Source organism: Diabrotica virgifera, chromosome 1 (genome assembly GCF_917563875.1).
Source record: "Diabrotica virgifera virgifera chromosome 1, PGI_DIABVI_V3a".
In the NCBI taxonomy this organism is placed as follows: Eukaryota; Metazoa; Arthropoda; class Insecta; order Coleoptera; family Chrysomelidae; genus Diabrotica; species Diabrotica virgifera.
The window spans coordinates 78,285,975-78,313,592 of NC_065443.1; the positions used below are offsets into that span (position 1 = coordinate 78,285,975).

Consider the following 27,618-nt stretch of genomic DNA (forward strand, 5'->3'; position numbering starts at 1 on the left):
GTATGTTGCTATTGGTCATATGATAGTTTTATATACAGTGATGAGCGTGCTAATAACGGCAAAATACCGCCAAAGATGGAAAACATAATACATTGTGAACTAAAAATAGATGAAACTAGTAGAGGTGTAAATTATCGATATAAACGTATAAATTAACATTACATTACATAGTTTCCCACCTTTAGACGTCTGTCACAGGAGTATGTACTTTTAAAATTCTCCTCTCACAGTGACAGTTGTCATACTCTTCCGATACGTCTCAAGGTGGGAAACTATGTAATGTAATTAGTCCATTGAAATGTTACATTTAGGGTTGCATTTCTTAGAGGAGTCAATTTTATTTTTTTAATGTGTAAGGGGGTTCAGTAGAAGCTTAAGTTCAAGTTTTTGGGGTCGCCGCCCTTGTCCTCCGGCCGCCATCTTGGAAAAAGGGATGCAAAGGGATTTCGCGCTGTATCTCCTAAACTAGCAACCATACAGAAAATTTAGTTACACATAAAATGTAGCAAATTAAATTTTCTACAATTTTATATCTATTACTTTTTATCGTCAAGTGACCAACAAAAAAGTTATAAACAAAAATAAGAGAAAATGTAAGAAGTTTCCTTTTGGAGGTTATAACTTTTTTTCCGTTCATTTTACAATAAAATAACATCATAGCGATTTTATAGAGGATTTTTCAAGGAACAATTTCCACCGTAAAGTTGTTTAATTTTGATTTAAGTTGTTGATCTTTTTTATCTTGTTTAATTTTATTTACTTATCTAGGTTTTACAGCGCTCCAAACTTGACCAGATTCTCGAATTCTCGTAGGAATACAATAAAAACAAAACCTTGGACTTACTTGTCTATCTATATATTTATTTATTATGATTTTAACATTCATATGCTATTATTATTTTGACCCTTTTCCCGGCCACCTATGAGGTAGAGTCTGGAGGCGCGTTTTTTGTGTGGTATCCCCAATAGGCCTAATCCACGGACAATTTCTAGACAAAGTAATATTATTTATCTATCATAGTTATTATATTTTCATTTTTTTCGATGGTCTAAGCTGCAAGTCAATATCTGAATCAGTATCCGAGGTGAATTTTTGTGGTATAATGTGAGTTAGAGTTGGCGTCATTGTCGGTTATTCATCTACCAATTCATTTTCTTCAATAATTAATGTTAACATGTCCACGATGTTGCTGCAACTTTCACCACCACAATAGAGGCACACTGCTGAACATTAGAGGTCTGCTTTTCCGTAACCACATGCACTTCCAGTTTCCATTGCATCGGCTAAAGATGAATTTCATAAGCTCGGGGGTACTGGAGGCTTGGAAGTGTGGATTGGCATCCAAAATTTTCCATGCTCTTTCCAGCCCCATTTTTCTGGATCACAATGTTTACCAAGCCATGACTGAATCTTGTGATATGGGCCATTCCACGAATATACGACTGTTTTGGATTATCGCGACAACGAATATTTTAGTATGCAACATAAGAAGTACGAAAGTAAATGGCTCTAATAATTATTCCAATAAACAAAAATGTAATTTGCAATTTACTTTCGTTCTTCATATTTTGCACAGTGAAATATTCGTTGTCGAGATAATCCAAAACAGGCGTATATTCGTGGAATAGGGTATACACTCGGAGTCTGTGGAAACGAGCTGCATCTGGTGTTAGAGGAAGTGAGAAGAGATTAAATGCATTTTTTGTCAGTGTTTTAGCGAATCGTTTGTATCTCAGGGTTTCCAGAGAATCGTCTTTATTTCCGCCATATAAAGAGACGAAAAATGTTCGCCGACAACAGTGAGTAAAGATGGCTCGACTTTCCTATTGACAAATAGTTTTCTCTAGAGGTTTCTTACAAATAAAATAACCACCACTCATGATGCGCTCTTACAAAAAACACAAAATGCTTATCTAATCACAAAAATATAAATTTTACCCACAAGACTCTCAATAGTGTTATCTATAAAACTCAAAATACTTTTCACAATTTTTAATACGACTGCACGTGGCCAAATAGGTAGCACAACTGTAAGAATAAGGCCTATTTCATACTTTACGACTTTGGTCGTCACGACAAATGGTCGTACGACCGTTTGTCGTGCTCATCGGACTTTCACACTTTACGACAGTATTCATCTTATTGTCGTAGAAAGCACAGGGCGTAGAATGAATCGGGCAAAAATTTTGGCTTTATGGTTAATTTATCGCAGTAACAAAAACCAGAGACGTAATCGCCTACATTGGGTGCATCCAATCAATGGAAGAAGAGAAGAAGTAGGTTTATATCATACACTTTTTGGAGGTTTAAGAAATGACCAAAATATTTTTTTTTAATTATTTCCGTATGTCAGTGATATAGAGTCTCCTCGCCCTTTTCGGGCGAGTTTCGGATCTTTTGGGATCCTTTTCTCCTTCCTGCATATTATCCACAACCAGTCTTTCCCTTTCTCTCCTAAAGATTTGATCATTTCTGGTGGAATTCCATTCTCCCCTGAAGCCTGGAGCTTTACCTATCTTTAATTTTCGTATCGCTTCTACCAGTTCTTCTCTTGAAATCTCTCTTAATTGTTCCCCCATGTGATTTGTTTCTCTCAGCCTTTCTTGCGGTGCACTTCCAAATTTTTCTTCATAGAAGTTATCAAAATACAAAACATTAAATTACATAAATGTTGTTTTTGTTCGCCCTGATCATTTTTGGTAATCCCAGCTTATTAAATTAAATGCTTGCTTTAAGGATTATTGTACCATTTTTGTTGTCCCAGTCCAGTAGCAATATATGTTGTATAAAAATTATATAGAGTCCATTTCATAGGCATTTTTCAGCAGTGCGTCACAAATGATAGAGAAAAAGGTAAGTCCGTGATAATAAACATTTATAACATTTATTCTAACATGACATTTTAGGTAAACCTGACAGTTGTCACATTTTATTTGCAATTTGGCATAAAAACAAATAAATTGTGTTTATTGCATTTATAAAATGGTATTTTCTTTGATTTGTATAGTCTTATAAATTGTACAGATTATATTCGTAGAAATATATAATTCATAAATGATTTTTTTTTTCGACTAGAGCGCCCTCTATCGACAACTAGAATACATGTTATACATGTCTGTAATTACAGACGTGCCTTTTTTTCTGTCACATACAATTTAATGCGTTAGAAAGAAATCAAAAAACTGTGACGCACTGAAAGATGCCCATGAGAAAAAGATTACCTATTTTGTTAATAAATAGGTACAATTTAATTAGTGAACAATAATTATTATTGTTATTGGGCTCAATTTTCATCTTTCAATATTTAAAAGATCCGTCTAAAAACTGATTTTATTTTATTTAATATACCGATTATATTAATATCTATACATATTTAAATAATCATTAATAAAACAGGAATATATATCTACGTTTATGTCCATGGACACTAAGCTGTGCAATAAAAGAATCTTTATATTAACAACAAATTTTAGATATTCTCGATGAAACATTTATGATTTAATTTTTATAATAGGGTACATTGATAATAATGCATTTTATAATAGGGTCTATTCCTCGGCACTTTGACAAAGTCCTCACAAAGTCCCTTGCAATTTTTGTCCTCACAATAAAATAATACCAACCAGATGCTTACCTATGTATTGTATCTATGTAGGTAAAAATTCCTCACCTATATTGTTTACCGTTATGTACGTGCCACTGGATTCACTGGCTCTACACGACTAACTGTCGTTAAGTATGGAAGCATTAATTTATGCCCGTGGTTCACTGATAGCACGGCACGACACAACTGTCGTCCATTGCAGTGACATTGGACGACAGCCGAAGAGCAACGGCACGACAGTTAGTCGTGGTCGTCCTATGTGAAAGGCTCCGTATATTGCTGTATTGGACTAATTGAATGTACGACAAACTGTCGTTTGTCGTGACGACCGAAGCCGTAAAGTATGAAATAGGCCTAAGGGGACCGACTGCTGTGCCACCTAGGATAAATTATAATAATAAAAGTAATAGCAGGCAGATATTCAGTCCGGTACGGAAGACAAATGACGTAACTGCAAATTTTGTCAATTCCTGTTTATTGCGCAATTAACTTCTAAATACTATTGTAAAGATGATACAAAAAGACAGAACTGTAAAAATGTGCTGATCCACTATAGGGTAGTTGCGTCGTTAGTCGTTACTGAAATACGCGCTATGTTAGACCTTGTTTCAGATGCATAATGACGCAACTATAGATAGGGTTGAAAATGGGGCGATTAAATTAAATTAATAATGATATTCGAACCAATATCGATGAAAATAAAAGCCATCGTTGTCAAAAAACAAACGCCACACCGATGCTCCTGGACGATTACTCTTCATTTAATCCCTATTTTAAATATTTAAAAATCGTTTTTTGCTCTTCTGAAGAATTTTGCATTTTGCGGTTGCATTCTTCTTCTGGACCGGCGAATTTGTCCTCAAACAACTTCTTGGGCCTTTTCTATATATGTTTAGGGTTCTAAGTTTTATAGCGGGGAGAAAGGTCAAAAATAGATTAATAATAGCATAGAAATGTTAAAATGATAATAAATTGTATGAATAAAAAAATATTAAAATAGAAAAGTAAGTCTAACGTTTTGTTGTTGTTGTATCCCTATGAGCATTCAAGAATCTGGTCAAGTTTGAATCGCTGTAAAACCTAGATAAATAAATAGAATTAAACACCTTTATAGTGGAAACTGTTCGCTGAAAATCCCTCTACAAAATTGCTATAATGTTATTTTATTGTAAAATGAACTGCAAAAAAGTTATAACCTCCAAAAGGAAACTTGTTAAAAAATTTTTACTTATTTTTGTTTATATCTTTTTTGTTGGTCACTTGACGATAAAAAGTAATATAATCAAAATTGTAGAAAATTTAATTTGCTACATTTTGTGTTTATTAGATTTTCCGTAGGGTTGGTAGTTTACGAGATATAGCGCGAAATCCCTTTGCACCCCTTTTCCAAGATGGCGGCCGGGGGACAAGGGTGGCGACCCCAAAAACTTGAACTTAAGCTTCTACTGATCCCCCGCTACACATTAAAAAAATGAAATTGACTTCTCTAACAAATTGCAAGGTATGGCCTAAAAAATGTAACATTTCAATGGACTAAATGTTAATTTATACATTTATATCAATAATTTCCACCTCTGATAGTGGAATGCCTTTGGATTCAACGACCTGCGACAGAGAGAACTACGTTTTGTATAGCAACCACTATATTTTTTACAAGCATTTTTTTCGTTACATGTTCCATACTTACAGGGTGTCCAGACACCCTACCGACAAACGGAGACAGGAGATTCCTCAGATAATTTTAAGACATTTTAACCCAATTCATCTAGTCCGAAAATGCTTCCTAAGACAGCTAGAGCTCTTTGAAAAAGAGGCACCCGGAAAAATTAGAAGAGTTGAAAAAGAGGCACCCGGAGGCTCTATTCACTGTCCAAGTGCTTATGTAGAGATGCAGGGATGTCAACTGTGACGTATATATTTGTTTTATCGACTACAAAAAGGCATTTGATAGAGTAAAACATGTTAAGCTCATAACCATCTTGAAGGAAACGGAATTATATTATGATGAAATATTAGATATGCCGACGACGCAGTAGTTTTTGCAGATAGCCTAGATGATTTGCAAAGAATAATGTCGCGCATATAAGATATAAGTAGTGAACATGGACTTAATTTCAATACGAAAAAAATAAAGTAATGGTAGTCAGTAAGCGCGAAATATTAAATACACGGCTTTTGGTTAACCAACAACCAATTGACAGGGTAGACAGCTACATATACCTTGGTACCAACATAAACAGTCAATGGGACCACTCTAGTGAAATAAAAGAACGCATAGGAAAAGCGAGATCAGCGTTCATAATGATGAAGTCACGATTTACCACTTGGTAGCAAAATCTCTATTATCAGATCCTATGTATTTTCTAGATTAATATAATATGGAGTAGAAACTCAAGGCATTCGAGATGTGGTATTACAGTAGTATTTTAAGAATTTAGTGGATGGATCGTGTGACTAATGTTGAGGTCCTACGTAGAATGGGCAATGGGGGAATGCGAGATTATTAACACACTTTATTATCGAAGAGCGCAAACTAGAATATCTTAGCCATGTTATGAGGAATGAACAGAGATTGCTGCCATTCATTCTTCAGGGCAAGGTATTTGGGAAGAGAGGACCAAGGGCCTGTTTCATAAAAGTGACAATTCCTGTCGGACAAGTGCCAAACACGACTTGTGACAAGTTTTTGTTTCATAAAGTGACAAGAGTAGATTATCAGTGACAAGTAATAAGTCTTATTTTTACAAGTTTGTTTTACAATTGTAGGTAGGTTTTTGTTTCATAAAAAATAAATCAATGAAAAGTTGTCATTTTTTCCTAGCATTTATTAGTGTAAAGTGACAGGAACTTAATATCCTGTCACCGTCCTATTTTCTCATAAAAAATGTGATCCAGCGACAGTGAGGACGAAGTCAACGTGGTAGTACGGCATTAACGACGAAAACGAGTATTTCGTCAAAAGAGTAAATTTTACTTTTAATGCATTGATGGAGTTCAATAAAAGATTTTGAAATGAATTCTATAAAAATTGAGTAAATAATAACAGCAATTGTGCCCTGGCGGTTGAAGCTCCATTATTAAAAATTATGTGTAGCCTTTCGTTTCCCTCCGGGCTATTATTGGTGACACATTATCAAAATATTTTGCAATTGGTTCCATTTCTGCCGTTGTTTCTTCAACTCCATTCAAAACCGGTGAATCTTTTCCCAAAATCTCGTACACTAACAAATCTATCTCCGTTTTTTGACAATCGCGCCTCTTCCTGTGCCTGTTTTTCTGTCATTTTCCAGCTTCTCCACTGAACTCTTCCTTAAATTTTGCCAAAGTTCATCACGGCAATAGGAATATTGCTTGGTTTCACTGATGAGACCCATTGCAAGTGCTATTTTTCTTATTTTATCCCAATGTTCTCTTTTCAACGACTTTATTAAAGTGGGACTAAATTTTCCAAATAAAATATCTTTCCTCGCTATAATCTCACGCAATAACTCTACATTTCCTAACTCGCGAGACATGACGTTTTGATATAGTTTTGACGTGAGTTTGATGTTAAATAATTATTACACTTGTCGAAAACAAATGTCAAAAATATTTTTTGACTAGTGTCAACAATCATTTTATGAAACAAAATTTTTAAATACTTGTCAGCCAACACTTGTGACTTGTAAACCTGTGACTTTTATGAAACAGACCCCAGGGAGAAGAATAATATCTTGGCTTCAAAACCTGAGAAACTGGTTCAATACATCGACAAACAGACTATTTCGAATAGCAGCAAGCAAAGTTAGGATAGCCATGCTGATAGCCAACATCCGGAACGAATAAGCACCGTGAGAAAAAGAAGAATATCTCATTTTAAATTATTCTTCCTCTTCTTCTTCCTCTTCTTCATGTGCCTCGTCCGTTGCGGACATTGGCACGTTAGTCCAAACCATTGGCGTAAGTTTTGAAGCCATGTGTGGAAGTATATCATTTTAGCAGCCGTATATTTAGTGAGATAGATATGTCGAATTTGGTGAATATATTTCTCATGTTGTTAAATGTTGCTCTGGCCTTTTCAATTCTAGATCGTATTTCGGTTGTTTGATCCCATTTCTAGTTGACGACTGTTCCTAGTAGTCTGGGCTGATTATCGGAGAATAGACCATTTTTGGGAAAAGTTATTTACCAGCAATTTTATTGCTGGAATCGAATTATAAGATCCTATATATTAATAATATAGGCATGCAAAGTCCTCAGATAGTGTGCTACTTTTTTTTATAAACAAAATGGCGCCCGAAAATCGTGTTTTTTTCAATTATTGCTCTATAACTCCGAAGATTTTAATTTTACAACAAAAACTCTCAAATAAAAATTCACCGTGATTAAATTCTGCATAGAGACGTGTTTTTCCCGATCTGCTCCGATGAAAATTTTCCTCGGAAAATGCGGGTTTTCCCAACAAAATCTTTAATTTTCAAATAAAGTTTTAGATAAGTAATTATCTACCAATATTTAAATAATTTGGTGACTTAAAAGCCTTCTTGGTTTAGATTATAGTTCCAGAAGCTGATGCAAATTAAACGAATATTTTAGCAACAATTTAATTGTTAATTAATAATTTACGGTCGCAATAATAACCAAAATAATTATGATACACTGATCAAACTTTGAAATCTTATAAAGATGAGATCCCTATTTAACACTTTGTCGACAAAATATACATTTTTTATTTTTTTGCATAATCTTTAAATGGTAAAAAAATAGTTATAAACAAATTAACGTTTCTCAGAAAGTTTTATTATATTGTAATTTTAAAAAATAGCTAAAATGCGCATTTCAAATATCTTGAAAATGAATGCTTTAAAACTTTTTTGCAACCATTTACAAAAAAGTTATGAAACAGCAAAATAAACATACGATTACTACTGTGTTTATACATTTTTTTAATTCTTTCAAAGCGTAGAAGTGAGTATAATGTACAAGCTAATTATTTACAAAAAAAATATCGATTATCAATTTAATGGTTATATTTTAATTAAACATTATAAATATATTTTTTTGTAATTTACACGCGCGAAAGTAGAATAATACAGCACTGTAGCTGAAATTTTCACTCTGAGCGACGACCGGCCGCGCGAGACGTACACTATTATAAATAATATATGCTGCGTGTCAGTCGCTTCGAGTGAACATTTTAGCTCCGACTCTGTATCAGGCCTACTTTTGCGCTAAAAATTACAAAAAAAGTAATTTTAATCTTTGATTAAAATATAACCATTGCACTAATTTTTGACATTCTTTGTGAGTAATTAGATTGTACCATAGACTCACTTTTAAGCTTTGAAACAATTAAAACAAATTATAAACAACGGAGAATTCGTATATTTACTTTGCTGTTTCATAACTTTTTTGCGAATGGTTGGAAAATTTTCTTAAAGCATTCATTTTAAAGACCTATGAAATACGCATTTTAGGTATTTTATAAAATTAGAATATAATAAACAATTTCTGAGAAATGTTAATTTTTTTATAACAATTTTTTTTAAACATTTAAAGATTATGCAAAAAAATGAAAAATTTATATTTTGTCGACAAAATATTAAATAGCCATCACACCTTTATAATCTTTCTAAGTTTGATCAATGTCTTATGATTATTTTGGTTGTTATTGCGACTGTAAATTTTTAATTAACAATTGAATTGTTGCTAAAATATTCGTTTCATTTTCACCGGCTTCTGAATTTATAATCTATACCAAGAAAGCTTTTATTTCACCAAGCTATATAATTATTTATAAATAATTATTGGCCCAAAAAATTTATTTGAAAATTCGAGATTTTGTTGGGAAAGCCCACATTTTCCGAGGAAAATTTTCGTCGAAGCAAATCGGAAAAACATGCTTTTTTGTAGAATTAAATTGGAGTGAATTTTTATTTGAGTGTTTTTGGTGTATAGTTAAAATCTTCGGAGTTATAGAGCAATAATTGAAAAAAATACGATTTTCCGGCGCCATTTTGTTTATAAAAAAAGTAGCACACTATCTGCGGACTTTGCATACCTATATTAATAATATATAGGATCTTATAATTCGATTCCAGCAATAAAATTGCTGGTAAATAACTTTTCTTTGTACTTTACTAATTAGACCAGCGTATTATAACTATTTTTTTTTTAAATTTAAAGATTATGCAAAAAAAAAGAGAAATTTATATTTTGTCGATAAAATATTAAATAAGCATCTCATCTTTATAATCTTTATAAGTTTGATCAATGTATCATGATTATTTTGGTTATTATTGCGATCGTAAATTGTTTATTAACAATTGAATTGTTGCTAAAATATTCGTTTAATTTTCACCGGCTTCTGGAATTACAATCTATACCAAGAAAGCTTTGATGTCACTAAGTTATTTAATTATTGATTAATAATTACTTACCTAAAACTTTATTTGAAAATTAGAGTTTTTCTTAGGAGAACCCGCATTTTCCGAGGAAAATTTTCGTCGGGGCAAATCGTGAAAAACATATCTCTATGCAGAATTTAATTGTGGTGAATTTTTGTTTGGGTGTTCTTGTTGTAAAGTTAAAATCTTCGGAGTTATAGAGAAATAATTGAAAAAAATACGATTTGTCGGCGCCATTTTGTTTATAAGAAAAGTAGCACACTATCTGCGGACTTTGCATAACTATATTATTAATATATAGGATCTTATAATTCGATTCCAGCAATAAAATTGCTGGTAAATAACTTTTCCATGAATTTTGCTAATTAGCCCAGAGTATAGGTATACATATGAGTGTCATGTGTAGTGCGTATATTGAGTAAATTTATTGTTACTTAGCAAAGTCGACGTCATTGTCTTTTCAAAGAGGCGCTAATTGTATACAAACGTCTGCGATCCCTCCGGTGAGTACCGATCCCACAAGGAGAGAAACTATTTTTGCATTTATTAATTTTTAATAAATGAAAAATTCTCCATCAATTTGAGATTCGAACTCACGACCTTTAGTTCCAAAGATAGGCGTTCTTACCCTCCCACAGAGGGGTTACAATCATGATTGAAACTCAAACAAAGTCCAAAATGTTTCAAAACTACGTGATTCGTATTTCCATGGTTACAAAACTCGTTTTCAATGTTTTGCAGATTTTTTTAAAATCCGGCAAACGCGCATCTGTCGCCATTTAATTCATCACTGCTTCCATCTACTAAATGACACGTGAACGCAGCTTCTCATCTATTAAGTGATAGCCGAACTAATTTATCACTAGAACAATGCCAACTTGTTACGGTTATATCAACAAAATCCCTAGATTGCAGCTTTTAACTATAATTTTTATCTTTAGGTACAGTTATTTTAAAAATTATGGAAGTATGGATATAATGAACGTTTGCTTAAAATAAAGCTTATTGCATAGTTAATCATTTATGGTAGTTATTTTGTACCGAAGTTCAAAAATTATTACATAAAACCAATTTTTAGGGCAATCTACCAAGTAAGTTATAACATGGGTTCCTTTAAGTACAGTTATAAAAAATTTAGTGCTTTCTTTGGGAATTTTAACTAGATACTATTAAAGTTTACAGTTCACATACATACCCATAAGTTGAAAATTGGTTTTGAAATAGTGACGGTAACTGTACCTAAAAACTATATAAATTTTAACATTGTGTCATATCACCTTAAGTATTTTAATATTATAACTCGTTTTCAGATAAAGAAGCAGTAGAAAAGCGTCTGTACGTTCTTCAACAACAAGGATACATATATGCTACCGACCTCAATTAAATTAATATAGAATATATCCGGGAATGTAGATGAAATATATCGTAAGATACATTAATTCATATTTTTCGCTTTTCAATCAAACTAGATAAAATATTATTTGTTTACAATTTCTTTTAATAATAAGACATGGTTTAGGGATATAGTCAAATACTGAATTTAATGTACTTATATGTTATAGTATAACGCTTCATTATTTTATATTAGTTACCTACTTTGTAAATGGTAAATTGTGACATATTTTCAAAATTTGATATTTTTATAAATTAAAAATTAATGGAAATGGTAAAAATGCCAAAAAAGAATATTCCTTGCCACATCGAGAATTTGGACACTTATTTTCATAAAACGATAATGATAAATTTAATTTATAAACATAAAATGAACTAGGTGAAGAAAAAAATACAATTCATGAGTACCTGAGGAAGTGCTGAAACTCATACTCCCAATAAGCTCAGTTTGGTAGTTGAGAGATGATGATATAAATCACTTGTGATTATGAGACCAATTTTGTACTTTTTTCGGCTACTCATTCAATTTGAGGCAATTTTTGTTTAGTATGTAATTCATGTTGGTTATTCATATACGAGGTCTGTCCCAAAAGTATATGACCTTTGGTCATTACTTCCCAACCTCCTAAGTATATGACCTTCGGTCATTACTTTCCAACGCTTAATTCATCGTCATGGAGTTCATGGCATCCTTCGTAATAATCCCCATATGACTTAACAACCTGCTCCCATTGGTGTTTAAAGTCACCGAAGCGGTTTTGAAATTTTGTTTTTATAGTAGCCTTCGGTACCGTTGTAGCATTCGCTTGAAGTCTTAAAACGTTACCTTTTAAGCGCCCTTTTCAATATTCGAAATACGAGAAAATCTGAGAGGGCTATGTTGGGATTGGACGGAGTTTTGCGAAAAACTGTTGCACTATTTCAATTGCAAACAGTTCAATGAATGTGCTGTCGCATTATTGTGATGAAGACAAATATTACTACATACTCAAGTCTTTTTACAACTTGCGCCTAAAAGTATTTGGTGATTTTCTGACATGATATTTGTATCATACGTATATCATTTCATGGTACCCAACTAGGATGAAAATGGCCTCCGTCCTAGGATGAACTAAGACCCTAATTGGATAAGAAAATGCAATATACAATGCGACGAAGCAAAAGGTATAAAAGTACAGAAACAAAAGGCACAAAATAGATCTTACCCTAACAGGGATCTGGAACACACACAGAATTGTCGTTCACATCTTGATTTCAAAATGGAAAATTAAATGGATTGAAAAAATATGGCGTTTTGTACAGAATATTTACGAAAAAAAAGTACCTACCGTAAGTTATCGTTTCTAGGTGGGCGATATAACCCGAACTCTACTTGACTTAACGTGGTTCTTGAGGTACCTCGGTAAAACCTTTAGAAGAGTTTTAGAATATTTGCAAACAAGCTCAAATGGGATCTTTGGTGACATTTCGATCAATTCTTTTAAGCAGATTATTTGTGGGTAGTTGAACGACACTGGGTGGTAGAAATATAACGAAAAATTTTATTAACACGGCCTAAAATGATTTTTTAAGAAGTACTTAGTAGAAAGAAACCTAGGAGCTTTTTTCTGAAAAACAAAAAATTTATATATACTTATAATCATAAAATATATAAAAAATAATAATGTGTGTACTTTGTACGCACGTAAGAAGTTATACTTCTATTATATGATTTCAACGAAATCAATATACTTTAAACAGTTTATTTATATTTAATTTAAATATTAAACTAATTTTAATACTTACTACTTTCCAAAAAAATTTATTAAAACAATAACAAAAATTAAAAAGATAAAAGAATAAAAGACACACAAACACATTGAAAAATACCACAAAGAAATGATTTCTGAACAATAATTGTTGCCAAAAATTTTAACTAAATACGTATTTTCTGAAAAAAAAAATATATAATAATATATTTACAATCATAAAATTTATAAAAAAAAATAGTAACTTGCATTGGGGATCGAACTCACTTCCCGTCGATCGAAAGTCAAAGTGCTTTCCCACTGCGCCAAATTCGCGTATCTGTCATGTGGGAATATACACCAACTGAACGTTTACACCATAAACTTTTTGACAGTTGTTTATTACTTATATGAATTTAATCAAATTAGTTTGATTTTTGTGGAATAACAATATATTAGGTGAATATTGATGGCAGAATAGAAATTTTGATGGTAATCAAAGTATGTAAAATCAAAGCATTACATATACTATTTTGGTAGGTTCATTTTAAATTTTCCAAATAGGTAGGCACCTATGTAATTTTTTATTAGGTTACTGAAACATTTACAATAATTATTACGTACCTGTCGCTTTTAAAAACTATTTAAAAAGTCACTACAATTATAAACTTGCTTTTTTCTCTGCCATCACAACAATAAAAACTAATATACACATTTTTGTTTATCTATAATCTCCATATTGAACAATTATTGACAGATGATTTTAACACCCAATCAGATCCCGTAAAACGTTTGAGCGGCTAATACCATTTAATACCATACTGTCTGTGTGCGCATGCGCCAGGGAATGTAAAAATTCACCCTCGTGCCTAAAGAAGTATAACTTCAAAAATAAAAATTTGCATTATGGATCGAACACGTGTATATTAGGTTTTAACGTGTATTTTAACGTGAATCAAGCACGTTAAAATGCACCCAATTAGACACGCCAACTGCATGTTTTAAACTTTTTGACAGTTGGTCATATTTGCTTATTGTCTGAATTAATCAAATTAGTTTAATTTTTGTGGAATTAAAATATTAAAATACAACAAAATATAGAGTAAGAAAACAATATATTAGATGGAGATTGGTAGAAATTTTGTTGGAAATCAAATTGTGCAAATCGAAGGACTTCAACATTTTACATTTCCCCAATAGGTTTATAATTTTTATTACAATACTAAAACATTTACAGTTACAGCTCCCGGAACGAACCATGGCCGATGAGAAACGCTGTCGACGGTCGTACGCCCACCTAAACTCTACAGTCTCTACACAGACAGGATTTCTCTCGCCGGTCATGGTTCGCTCCGGAGCTGTAAGTACCTGTTGCTTTTACAAAGTATTTAAAAAGTCACTACAACTATAAACTTACTTTTGTCTCTGTTCTCACAATAAAACCTAAAACACAACATGTGTTTGCCCACAGGCGCCATATTTAAGTTTTGACAGGTTATTGGAATGCCCAATCAGAGCAAACGTATACCGTATCCACTACTATCATTCATCGGCGCGTAGGGCTAAAAATTTTTGATGAATTCGCGCACATTTACATTTACTCCCAATCCCAACATTTTTTCCAATCGCGCCTAGAAGTATAACTTCAAAAATGAGACAGTTTCTCGAATATTTACTGATTATGCTGGTACCCTACAGAGGGCGTTGGCACGTATTGGCGCGAAATCGTAAATAAAGATCGGATACTTTTGGAAGAGACCTCGTGTATGTTAACATATGATCGTTATACCGTATATTGAAGGAGAAAGATCAGTGAATATGTTTGTTACAAATAATCGACCTAACATGTAAATATTGTTAGTTATGTATGACTTATATTCCTAAACCTCGATATATCGTAATATGTAGTTATTTAATGGCATATAGCTAATCGGAATGCTGGTTTAAGGAACAAACATGTACAGGAACGTATGAAGATATATTTGTATTTCTTACGTAATTTGTTTTTTAATAATTTTTGATATGTTTAGATGGTAAGTAATAAAACTTGAGGAACAGATAATTTTAAATATTTGTTTAACGCAATATTTATTTAAATAATTGTATCCAGCAATATGATGTCTGTGTTATTTATTTTTAATATCATGCTTCTAGATATGGGAAGGTGCATTGCCACTAAAACATCTGTCATAAGTGTATTAATAAATTTTATACAAATTAAAATAAAACAGTTTTCAATGATTTATATATAAACTGAATTTGCATTCAGTTATGCATATGGAGAATGGTTCAAACTCCAAGAAGTTTGACTTTGACAAAATATATTTTATAAGAAAACCAAATCCAAATCAGATATTTAGTATAGAGTGCAATAATAATGGTACTATTGCAATATTTTTGATCGACTTATCTTTTTGAATTAAAATAATTTTTAAATAATAAGGTAAGGTAAGTTTCAACGAAAAAAATGTCAAATTGAAAAGTCAATATACCTACGCTTAAAATAAAAATTTGAAAATTGAGATAACTTAACTAGCCTATTAGTATACAGTTTTAGTATGAAGTTCAGTTTTCAGTTTAAGTAGTATTCAGTTTAAGTAGTATTCAGTTTTTAAGGTGGAGTATATATCTTAAATATATTATATTGCTTATTTCCTGACCGTGAATTTTTAAATAGTTTGTATCTTAAATATATAGGAAAGAAGACAATTGCATTTCTTTTCAATTCGAGCTCCACCATTCTTCTATACATGGTATGAGGTTTTACGAAATACTGTTTATCTATATGTCCGTTATAGTAACATAACCTGCCTAAGTACTCTAGTAGCGTCCTCTATATGCAACAACAAGAAGTCAGGAGACTTCCCTTCAATACTGTCGCTTCGTACTCGTCATGTTGTTACTATAAAGACCATAAACAGCATTTCAATTCGAACTATCACAAGTCTTCCTGATGGAAGGTGAAACCTCGAAACACGTGTAGAAGAATGGTAGTGGTCGAATTGAAAAGAAATGCAAACGTATACTTTCATTTTAACGTATTGTTATGACAGTTCCGTAAGATTGATCCCACATCGATAAAGTCCGTTGATGAAAAAGAAGAAGTAGTCAAGTACGAGAATATTCGGTGTCATGGAATAACCCAGAAATGTATACGCTGTGAGCTCGTACGTAGAGGGGAGATTTACAAATTCGCGAGCGCCAGTAGTGACAAGTCTGTAAACGTTTACCGGAAATTTGACATAAATGTCAAAGTGATTAATTTAAAATTAAAATTAAAAACATTAATTATAAAAAATATTAGTTGGTCAAAGCTGTGGTATGTATATATTTTTACCTTAAATAGACTTACGTTTTAAATACTGAGTTTAAGTTTTTTTAATGTTCCGTAATATGTAATTATAAATTAATCTTAGCGCCATCTACACGATAATTGTGAAAGTATCCGAGGTAAGAAATTCATATTTTATCAATAGAACGTCAAAATGATTAGCAAAATCTAAAAAAAATCGATTACAATTTAATTACTTTTTTGCGTTGTAAATATTAAGCGATAACAATTAAATAATAAATTTAAAAATTACCGGTGAAAGTTGAATTAGTAGTCCGCTAGGAGCGACACCAGCGAAGCTCAGAGCGTATAGTGACGTCTAGAACATCAGAAGATGTATAAAAGTATAGGGAGTTGACAGTTTATAGAACAGTCGTATTTTAGATTTTGAAGTTTAAAGTTGTCAGTTTAAGTTGAAAAGTATTTTTGATCGAGTTCAAAAAAGCTATTTTAAAGAAGTGTATTGTTGGTGACAGCGGTATTCCAGCGGGATTCAAGAGATATTAGTAATAATTGTTAATGGTGAATACGAGATCTGGTGAATTCGAGATCTGGTGAATTTGGTAAAGAAATGCATACGTCCGGACCCCCCACATGGTTTTTAAAAATGGAAGAGGAAAAGGAAAAGCGTAGGGAAGTGAAGGATAAGCGTAGAGACGTGAAGGATAAGCTTAGACAAGAAAAGGAAGAACTGAAGGAGAAGCGTAGACAAAAAGAGAAAGATGAAAATGAGAAGCGTTGGCAAAAAGAGTTTCAACAAGATACCTTTTGTAAAAAATCATTGTCGGAAAGAGGTCATAAATTAAGAAAGATGGCCCATGATAATATTACACCTGAACCCTTTCTAAAATGTATTTTTAAGTATATCGACTCAATCTTCATGTTTGGCATTGACAAAGACTATTATACACAAGTTATCGGGCAACAAATCATTTCGAAGATATTAAAGATATGGTTTCCAATGGGCTTCAAAGCAACGGTGTTTTTAGTTACATTATAGAAGAAAATACCGAGAACGGGTGCATTAAAAAGGAACTGCTTAAATTTTTTAATGAAGTCCATTCAGATTGTACAAGAACTTTTAGACATGAGATTGTAAATAAGTTGCCGCAGATGTATTTGTTTAAGTTATTCGTTCTTGTGATTACGAGCTACAATTAATAATATTGAAAACAATTTTTCGTATGTACAACCAACGCATGATTTACGGTAATTTTAAAGAACTAATGCCATAATCCGCGAAACTGTCACACTTTTTTCTGAAATAAATGGATCATCACATTTGATCAAGGTATAAGAAGATTTTTAAACGCGTTGAATACAAAGTATAACAAAATTTCCACAATCATGTGTACTAATATACTGATAGATGACACCTATTATATTCCAGCTGAGGAAGTTTTTTATGTCAATTTTAATTTGTGGCTCAAAGTCATTACTTGATACCAACTACAATTAGATGAAAATGGAAGTGAAATATGGGAACTGATAACTGTCTTTGTATCAGAAGTGGATAGGACATATACGGAAATTACCCCGGAAGAACCAAAACAATTAGTTCTTCGAATTAAAGTAAATGGCCCTTGTCTGATATCACAGGCAAGCCATCAAGATCAAGAAGAGGGGAATAAGATTAAACATAATATGTATAACTATAACAACAACATAATCAAACATAAATAATGAAAATTCATACATATATGTATGTTACAGAAAGTTTTTGGTGACAAGTATTATGTAGATTCACAGGAGAGGATAAAAATCTTGCGATTTGATGTAATTCCTGCAGATGATAAAAAAGGTACTCAGGAGACACAAAAATTAAATTTAAATAAATCCGATGATTACTTGTCCCTGGATTTAGTTGACCCCATAATGACTACCTTTAATAGCACATCTACAGATAATTCACGAAAATCTACCTCAATTAAATCAACTAGTTCAGTTCTAGCATTGTTTTTCTACAGCCAGCACACATTTCAGCGAACACAACAGATCACACTTTACAGATTTGCCACCTTTAAAAATCCTTGTGGAAATGGAAGATGTTCTGGCAGTGCAGTTGATCAGTATCTAGAAGAAAAAACAAACGTAACCGAGAATCCAACTTAAAGCCACGTCCAGATATAAAAATTATGAGCGAATCTGAAGAAACGCAATTTGATTCAAATTATTTTTTACCACATTCAAGCCTTATTTACCAAACGTATCGAGCTGCAAAATAAACGTTTCTTCAAAATTAGATGAAGCGAATAAATCAACATCTGCAGAAAACTATTTCTCAGCTGCTAATATTATAGACATTCATGCTGACATTGTACCTAACTATCGTAAGGTCAGATTACACAACTACATAAAGAAAATGCATTAAAATTGAAAGTATCCACTGCTCTACAAGAAATAAAAAAAAAATTTAAAAAGAAACAAAGCAAACACAGCCTTTCCCAACTACTGATGAACTAACTAACTACTTATAAACGCAATTTAAAGGAACTGCTTCGGCCTTAAGAAAAACCAACAAAAGTATCAACTACTGTTTCACAAAAAATTAAACCAACTGATACAATAATAGACCAAACTGTCATAACAACTGAAAATAGTTTAGGACACGAAAAAGAAAATTGTAATAAGCAAAGAAAAAAGACACTCACGCAAAACGATATTAATATGATTAAAAAGGGTCCACAGTTTTGCCAGCAAAACAAAACGAAGTAATACCACACAGGTAGCAGTCGTATTATCAAAAGATAATTTAGAGCGATACAGAAAATTGCATACATAATCTCAAAAGAAAATCGGATATTCACTAGCGAAAATGAATCTGAACTATTTAGAAAAGTAACGACTACTATTTCAGGAAAAATAAACGAGCACGAGCAAAAATTGCTTAGTGAAAAAGAAAAATGTGCTAGAAATGTTTCTGCAACGGTTGAAAAGATGCCTGCTGATGTTTCGGGAAAAATAAAACTAAGTAGTACAAAAAATGCCAGCTAAGGAATTTTTTTATGTCAATTTTAATTTGTTTCACAAAGCCATTACTTGGTACCAACTACAACTAGATGAAGATGGAAGCGAAATATGGGAGCTGATAACTGTTTTGTATCAGAAGTGGATAGGGCGTATACGGAAATTAGGCCGGAAGAACCAGAAGAATTAGTAATAATTAAAGTAGCTCTTGTCTGACATTACTGTCAAGTCATCAGGAAGAGAGGAATAAGATTAAACATATGTATAACTATAACAACAAAATCAAACAAATAATGAAAATTCATACATATGTATGTTACAGAAAGTTTTTGGTGACAAGTATTATGTAGATTCACAGGAGAGGATAAAAATATTGTGATTTGATGTAATTCCTGCAGATTAGACGAAAGGTACTCAGGAGACACAAAAATTAAATTCAAATAAATCAGTTAGTGTCCACGCTTCCATTCCGTAGAGCAGAACTGTGAATATGTAGCTTTTCAACAGACGGTAATTTGTTTTTAATGATATGTCTCGACTGTTGAAAATGAGTCTCATTCTAACGTATGCTGCTTTCGCTTTTATTATTCGCTGTTTAATTTCTGTTGAGTTAACAATACGCTAACTTACGTTATAATCAAAGGCAAAAATAAATATTGAAAATTGTTTGTTCCGTTGGTTTAAACATACATTACCGCAATTTTATGAAATTTACCATTATATTAAATGTATAATTAATGTAAATAGGTTGTGAATAATGAGATGTTCGATTTGACTCATAAAGATTTTCCAATTGCAAGGAGTCTTATTAAAAAGATTAACTCATAGTCGTTTATTTTGGCTATTACGGAGACATAATATTATATTAATAATGACAGTCTTAAGTCTACGAAATGTGAGTTTAAATCTTGTTGCTAGATCCGTGGCACGATCCGTTTAAAAAAAATAAGCTAGTTCCGTGTTTGGTCATCGTTTAAATTCGTATTAATACAAATATACGTCATTTATTCAAGCCAGTTGCAAACCTGAGTTGTGGCGATGATAGAGTGGTAGTGAAATGTACAAACTATTTGATCGTTATCAGTACGGTGCAGCTTGGAAAGTTAATTTATGTACATCCGTACCATCCCACTCCAATTACCATTACAATTAAGGTACATATCCCATTGTTTCACCAACCGATGTATACCTTGTTTAAAGAATTTTTGTGGCTGTTGCTTGAAAAATACTTTAACGGCATTTTGTACTTCTTCGTCCGACTGAAAACAATTACCTTTAAACGCCTTTTGCAGTGACCCAAAGATGTAAAAATCGCAAGGAGAAGAATCGGGACTAAGAGGTGGATGCTCTAGGTCCAGAAGGTTGTTCAGAAGAATGACAACGCGTGAGAGATTCTGTGAGAATACGTGTGAGATGGAGCTGGTTCAAAGTTTCATTTCTAGGTTCTGTAAAGTCGACGAGCAAAGATCATTCATGATCGGAAAAAAAAAATGTTAACACTACCTTGTCTGTAGAAGGTTTAACTATAAATTTCTTTGGTGGCAGAGAATTTGCGTGTCCATTGCATCGATGACAGCTTACTGGATAGTTCAAAATAATGACACCAAGATTCAGCCAGCAATTATTGGCGAAAGAAAATCAGTATCGTTTTTCCTATATTACCTGAGATGTTGCAAAGATAAACCCATTCGAAAGCTTTTTGGTCCTCTGACAAAAGACGAGGAACCCATCGTGCACAAACTTTGCTGTAACTTAGTGTGTGTATGATACTAGTGGCAGATCCTATATTCACACCAACATTTTCTGAAATAGCTGATTGAAATTTACGATTTTCTCTAATCAAACCTTCCACACATGCGACATTCCTGTCTTTTGATGCAGTACTTAATGCACCTGGTCGCGGATTATCATTCGTCTCCTCTCTTCCACTCTTAAATTTTCTTCGACACCATTGTGTGACAATTGGATACTCAAAAAGTCACAATACTTAAAATCGCAGTCAATACAAATAATAAGAACTGATCAGTGTGACGTTTACAAACATAATTAACATTGCAGAAAACAGAACGTCAGTTGAGTGGTTGCAATTAGTTCCAAGGCTAACCTGACCAAAGATGACTTTCAGTTGAACAAAGCAGTTCTTTTACCTTCGGATGCTGTATGTATATGTTTATTTTGAAATCGGTTTAAGCCCTAAGGCAATGGTGCATACGGAACAATGAGTGAAAAATAAACTTTGTAAAAATAATTTTTTTTTCAATATGTGGTGTCGTAAAGTACCTACTATTCTAAAGTAAACCGTTGATAGCAGGTTAGGTGTAATAGGAAAGTACATAAATTTATTTATTATTAAGTATAACAACTTGTATTATATAATTTTAGAATTTTTAATAATTTTTTAAGTTTTTGCTTCCAGTTAAATAAGATTACTTATTAAGCCATATATTGTAAATATCCAATTATTTACTGTATATTACGTCTTTACAAAGATTTTCGCAAAAAGAGCAATTTTTTATAACATTCATAAAAATATTCCGTTAAGTATGCTTTTTCTCTTTTATCAGTAATGGGACTCGCGTTCTTCATTATTGATGGACCACAATTATGCTGATTTAAACATATGTAATGTTTAAAATAACGTGCAATATCAAAATTACCTCTTTAAATTTGCATATCCTATATTATAGTAGTATATATAATATACAATTATATGTTAATAAACAGTTCCTTATTATAGAGAAAATTATGGTGTACAGAAATATTTCCATAATTGAATATTTTGTTAAAATAAAAAAGTTTAAGTTAACAATCAAGAAAATGGCAAAAGCAACAAAAATATTCTCAATCTATTTTCTGTACCACTCTTGTGCAATTGGATTATTCTTTAAAAATATTGGTAAATTCTAAGTTCTACTTTGGTAAACCAAATGTATAATTTAATTTAAAAAAAAATCGATGAATTCCACATTAGCACCATATTACTAAAAGTACTCTTTTGTTTTGTGGAAACAAAAATTTCACTTTTATTTCCATGAAAAAGTTTTTGCAGACTGTCATGTTCTGGAGAATATAAAAATATTTATTTTCTATACACTTTTTGAATTCAATTAAGATTTACAGATTACATGATGTGACACTGCAAAAGGAGAACTATAGTATTTTTACTACAAAAACGTTATTACGTAGGTCAAAATTTTTGACGTAAGAAAACTGTCAAAACATTAGAATGTGACTTTTCATTATCGCCATGTTTATTATAAACATGCCAATAATGAAAAGTCACATTCTAATGTTTTGACAGTTCTCTTACGTCAAAAATTTTGACCTACGTAATAACGTTTTTGTAGTAAAAATACTATATCAAGCTTATCGAAAGACTTAAAATTAAAAATTCTTTCTGTAGCGTGTTTGCAGTATGCAAAGCATAGGGCTACGTAAATCTTATGGAACCTTGGTAGCACATTGTTGCCGGTTTTAAGTAGGTAGAAACACCTCTAAATGCCTCTTGTTGATAAGTACCCCTCTTAATACGCCCATATCTGGCTAACATTAGTGGCCCTTGTGCTGTTTCGAAACGTAATCACAATGCATGGGATTTTTTCTCCAGGTTTTTTATATACCAGACAGAAATAAAGTTACAAACTTCAAAACACGAAATGAAACACTGGAATTCATTTCAAACACTTATTTACCATGTCTCACTATAACTCACTAGTTTTCCCCAAACCACTCTTGATTAAAAAAAAAATACGTGCATTGGTATAGTTTTTTGGATATATTTTCAATATTTCTATATTATCTGATTAAACATGGTGTTAATTTTGAGTTCATTATACTGTTCATTATACAAATTTAATGTAGATCTTGGATGTACTTATATGGCTGGTAATATTCTGTTACTAATTTTAGTCATAACAATATTATTATTTAGTGTTAATGGCACTAAAAGGTTGACACATTTTTGTTAAGTGAACTAGACGAAATAATTTTACTTAGCTCTATTAAAGTCAACAGATTTTCTGATATTGAATAACATTTTGCAGATTTTAATTTCAGCAATATTTTCCTATAGGTACCGACTTTTCTGACTTTTTTACTAACAAGTAACTAGAATCTTGCTATTCAATTTCTGGATAATACTGGGAAATATTTTTAAAAATCGAAAAATAATCAGGATCAGACCATGAGTAAAATGTATCTTGAATGTACGTTAGAGAAGAGGAGGATGCCTTTTATTTTGGCCAGGTATATCTATAAAAAATAGGACCCTTCTCCATGTGTACGTCAAATCTTCTCATACTATCAGTAAGTTGCTATAAGACTCTCCCACACTCACACACTCAGTCTCGGACCGAAGAGGTTACATTACTTATTTTACGACATAAATATTTTTTGACAAAACTATTTATAGTATAGTATAGTTGATCCAAAAGATGGCATAACCCAGATATCCAAAGTGTTTCCACACTATTTTAAGCGTCCACACCATTTTAAGCGTCGGCTTTGGGGGCAGAGAGAGGAGAAATCAGTAAATTCGTAGTTTTTTTAAGTTTTTCGCCAATATTTCTAAAACTATGCGGTTTAGCATGAACAACCTTCTGTACAAAATTGTTCTACATTAAATTTGAAATAAAAAAGGCCCTATGCATAATCTTTCTAAAATGAATGGTTCCAAAGTTACGGAGGTAGTATAGTATAACTGGTCCAAAAAAAGGCCTAACCCAAACATCCAAAGTAAAAGTTTTCCTCCAACACCAAAATGTTCTATATAGTATTGTTCAGTAAAAAGTTACACCATTTTGAGCTTCCGGTTTGGGAGGGAGATGGGAGAGAAGCCGGTAAATTAGTAGTTTTTTTACGTTTTCGTCAATATTTCTAAAACTATGCTTTAGCGTAAACAATGTTATATACAAAAATGTTCTACATGAAATTTAAAACAAAAAATGTTCTATACATAATTGTTATAAAATCAACGGTTCCAGAGTTACGGAGGGTTAAAAGTCGAGGTTTTCAATACTTTTTATATTTTTTGGGCAATATTTATGATATAACTATACCAAAAACCCAGACATCCAAAATGAAAGTTATCCTGCAACACCAAATTGTTCTATATGGTCCACATAATGTTCAGAAAAAAGTCACACCATTTTGAGCGTCGGGTTTGGGGGGAGAGGGGGGAGAAATCGCTAAATATATAAAGTATCGAAAACCTCCACTTTTCACCCTCCGTAACTCTGGAACCGTTGATTTTATAACAATTATGTATAGAACCTTTTTTGTTTTAAATTTTATATAGAACATTTTTCTATATAACATTCCTTACGCTAAAGCATAGTTTTAGAAATATTGACGAAAAACGTAAAAAAACTACTAATTTACCGACTTCTCCCCCATCTCCCCCCCAAACCGGACGCTCAAAATGGTGTAACTTTTTACTAAGCAATATGTAGACCATATAGAACAATGTGGTGTTGAAGGAAAACTTTTATTTTGGATGTCTGGGTTAGGCCTTTTTTTGGACCAATTATACTATACTACCTCCGTAACTTTGGAACCGTTCATTTTAGAAGGGTTATGCATAGGGCCTTTTTTATTTCAAATTTAATGTATAACAATTTTGTGTAGAGGGTTGTTCATGCTAAACCGCTTAGTTTTAGAAATATTGATGAACAACGTAAAAAACTACGAATTTGAAGATTTCTCCCCCTCTCCCCCCCAAACCCGACGCTCAAAATGGTGTAACTTTTTTCTGAACATTAGGAGACCATATAGAACAATTTGGTGTTGGAGGATAACTTTCACTTTGGATGTCTGGGTTTGGGTCTAACTATACCATACTATTATTACAATGCGCTATTTCAATTAGATTTTGGTATTATAGTTACGTGCGAAATACGCCACCCTAGCAATTCTTCTACTTTAAGCGATACGAGTGATTATTGCTAAGAAGAGCCGGCGTGGTGACCAGTGGCGATTGGCGACTGACACTCGCGACTGTTAGTTTAGTTGTTAATAGTATGAATAGTATTATAAATAAAGTAAATAGAGATGGAGAAGGATAGAGATGGGTTTAATCATTCAATTCTATGAACTAGTTCAGCTGCATGTCTTTTCTACTTCATCGTCTGAAATGAATTAAAATAAAGAATAATGCTCTTTTCTTTGTTTTTTCTTTGTATAGAAGTAATTGATTAGTTTATTGAAAACAAATTGATTTTAATGTTTTTGTGTTTAGTGATTTATTATCAATGCTAGTTGTTAGTTTAAAATAAGTTTCAAAATATTTCAAATTGTAAGAAGAACGAACTTTGAAGTATGCTGCTTTCCAAAAAGAAACAGAACATATATTTAGTTATTAGACATGTAATATTATATCGCAGTTCACCTTTTTACATAAAGAATATTATAGAATATATTGTTCGTTAAAATCCTGTACATTCAAAAAATATCAACGGTATTATTTTAAATTCTGCTTAAATTTGAACGACCGAACATTACATGGTTTGTGCCTAATCGTAAAATCATTAAGACATTATTTACATAAAAATCTACGCTAACACACGTAAAAAATGCTTAAATATATAGTTTTATATTTACGTATTTCATCGTCATTTTTTATGCGACGTCAATAGTCCTTTACTTACTTTAATTTGAATATATCGTCAAATATTTATGTTTATTTATGTAAAAATGATTAAAAAGAATTTTGTGTTAAGTGCATTAACGATTCCAAGATTAATATTAATTTTGAATGAAAGTAATTTGTGTAACTTCCATTTTTAATTTTTTGTTAAGTATATTCGTGTGGCTGTTCGTGTTATACCAAGTAATTGTATAAAGTGATATTAAAATTATTTGTAATCGTATATTTAGTATGAAATTGTTGTTTATTTCGTTTTATTTATTAAACAATAAAATATTTTCTTTGTTTTATTTACAAATAACATATTTATTGATAGAAAGATATCAAGTGCCTTCTGCGTAAATTCTGGACTGAGACAGGGAGATCAGTTACGGTTATCCCCATTTTTAACCGGGCCTTGGGATATTTCATGCGAAAAATTTATCCAAAAATCGAAACAGCTGCTTGGGGAGAAAAAATCGTACTCGCCTTTGTCGATGACCTAGATGCAGTGGCACAATTAACGTTAGAAGTGAAGAATATTTTCACGAGCTTTGAAGAAGCTGCATTAAAATGTCGGTCTAAAAATAAATGAAGACAAAACAAATTACATGGTAGTTTCAAAGAAAGAACGACGGCGAATAAGACAAAATATTACCATAAACGATCATAACTTCGAGGTAGTTAAAGACTTTAAATATCTAGGAGCAACAATCACCGATGACAACAAAATAGACCGAGAAGTTGAAACACGAATAATGGCAGGCAGGAAACGGATCTTTCTTTGCAATACAACATCTAATGAAGTCGAAACTTCTTTCACGAGGTGCAAAAATGCAGATATATAAGACCATAATACGACCAGCAGTCGCGTATGGAAACGAAATATAGACGCTAACAAAAGGAGAAGTAAATAAAAAGGTTATATGGCCCTTGCAGAGGCAGCGGAACAAATGAATGGAGGCACAGATACAACGAGAGTCTCTCTTCGGAAAGAAAAATCTAGTCAGATATATAAAGGCCAATAGACTCGGATGGGCAGGGCATATGATAGCCAGTAACGACAATCGCCTTACAAACAATGTGTTTTGATGGACTAGAAAAAGGTGGAAACATGCTTCTTCTTCTTAGGGTGCTTGTTCGTTCCGAACATTGGCGATCATTCTGGCTATGATGACTTTGTTAGTTGCTATACGGAATAGTTGTGTTGAGGTCTTTCTATACCATGCTCTCAGGTTAGCAAGTCAGGATATTCTTCTTCGTCCTGGGGCCCTTTTTCTTTCAATTTTACCTTTTAAAATGCACTGGAGTAGCTCGTATCTGCCTTGATTTCTCATTATATGCCGCAAGTACTGCAGCTTACGGCCCTTCACGATGTTGACTAAATCTGCGGTTGTGTTCATCCTCCGTAGTACTTCTTCATTGGTGACTTTGTCTGTCCATGGTATATTCAGGATCCTTCTGTACAACCGTAGCTCATGCTGAAAACATGCAGTCAGAGAAAATGGGAAATAATGGCACAGGACCTCGATTTTTGACCCTTCGCTTCATATCTGTTTAGTGTACAGATACCGAATGATCGATAACG

The 27,618-nt window shown here is 32.4% G+C and overlaps 1 protein-coding gene across 6 annotated transcripts in view; it reads left to right on the forward strand.

The window, feature by feature from the left end:
- Positions 1-27,618, forward strand: part of LOC114349399 (serine/threonine-protein kinase ULK2) — a 196,673-nt gene that overhangs the window by 155,093 nt on the left and 13,962 nt on the right. For 5 of the 6 annotated variants that reach the window (XM_050657100.1, XM_050657113.1, XM_050657119.1 and 2 more), the window contains exon 19: positions 11,302-26,329. In XM_050657100.1, the coding sequence (XP_050513057.1) occupies positions 11,302-11,375 (74 nt within the window). In that variant the 3' untranslated portion in view covers positions 11,376-26,329. Of the gene's footprint in view, positions 1-11,301; positions 26,330-27,618 lie in introns of those variants that run through there. The other variant, XM_050657106.1, reaches the window with a different exon arrangement.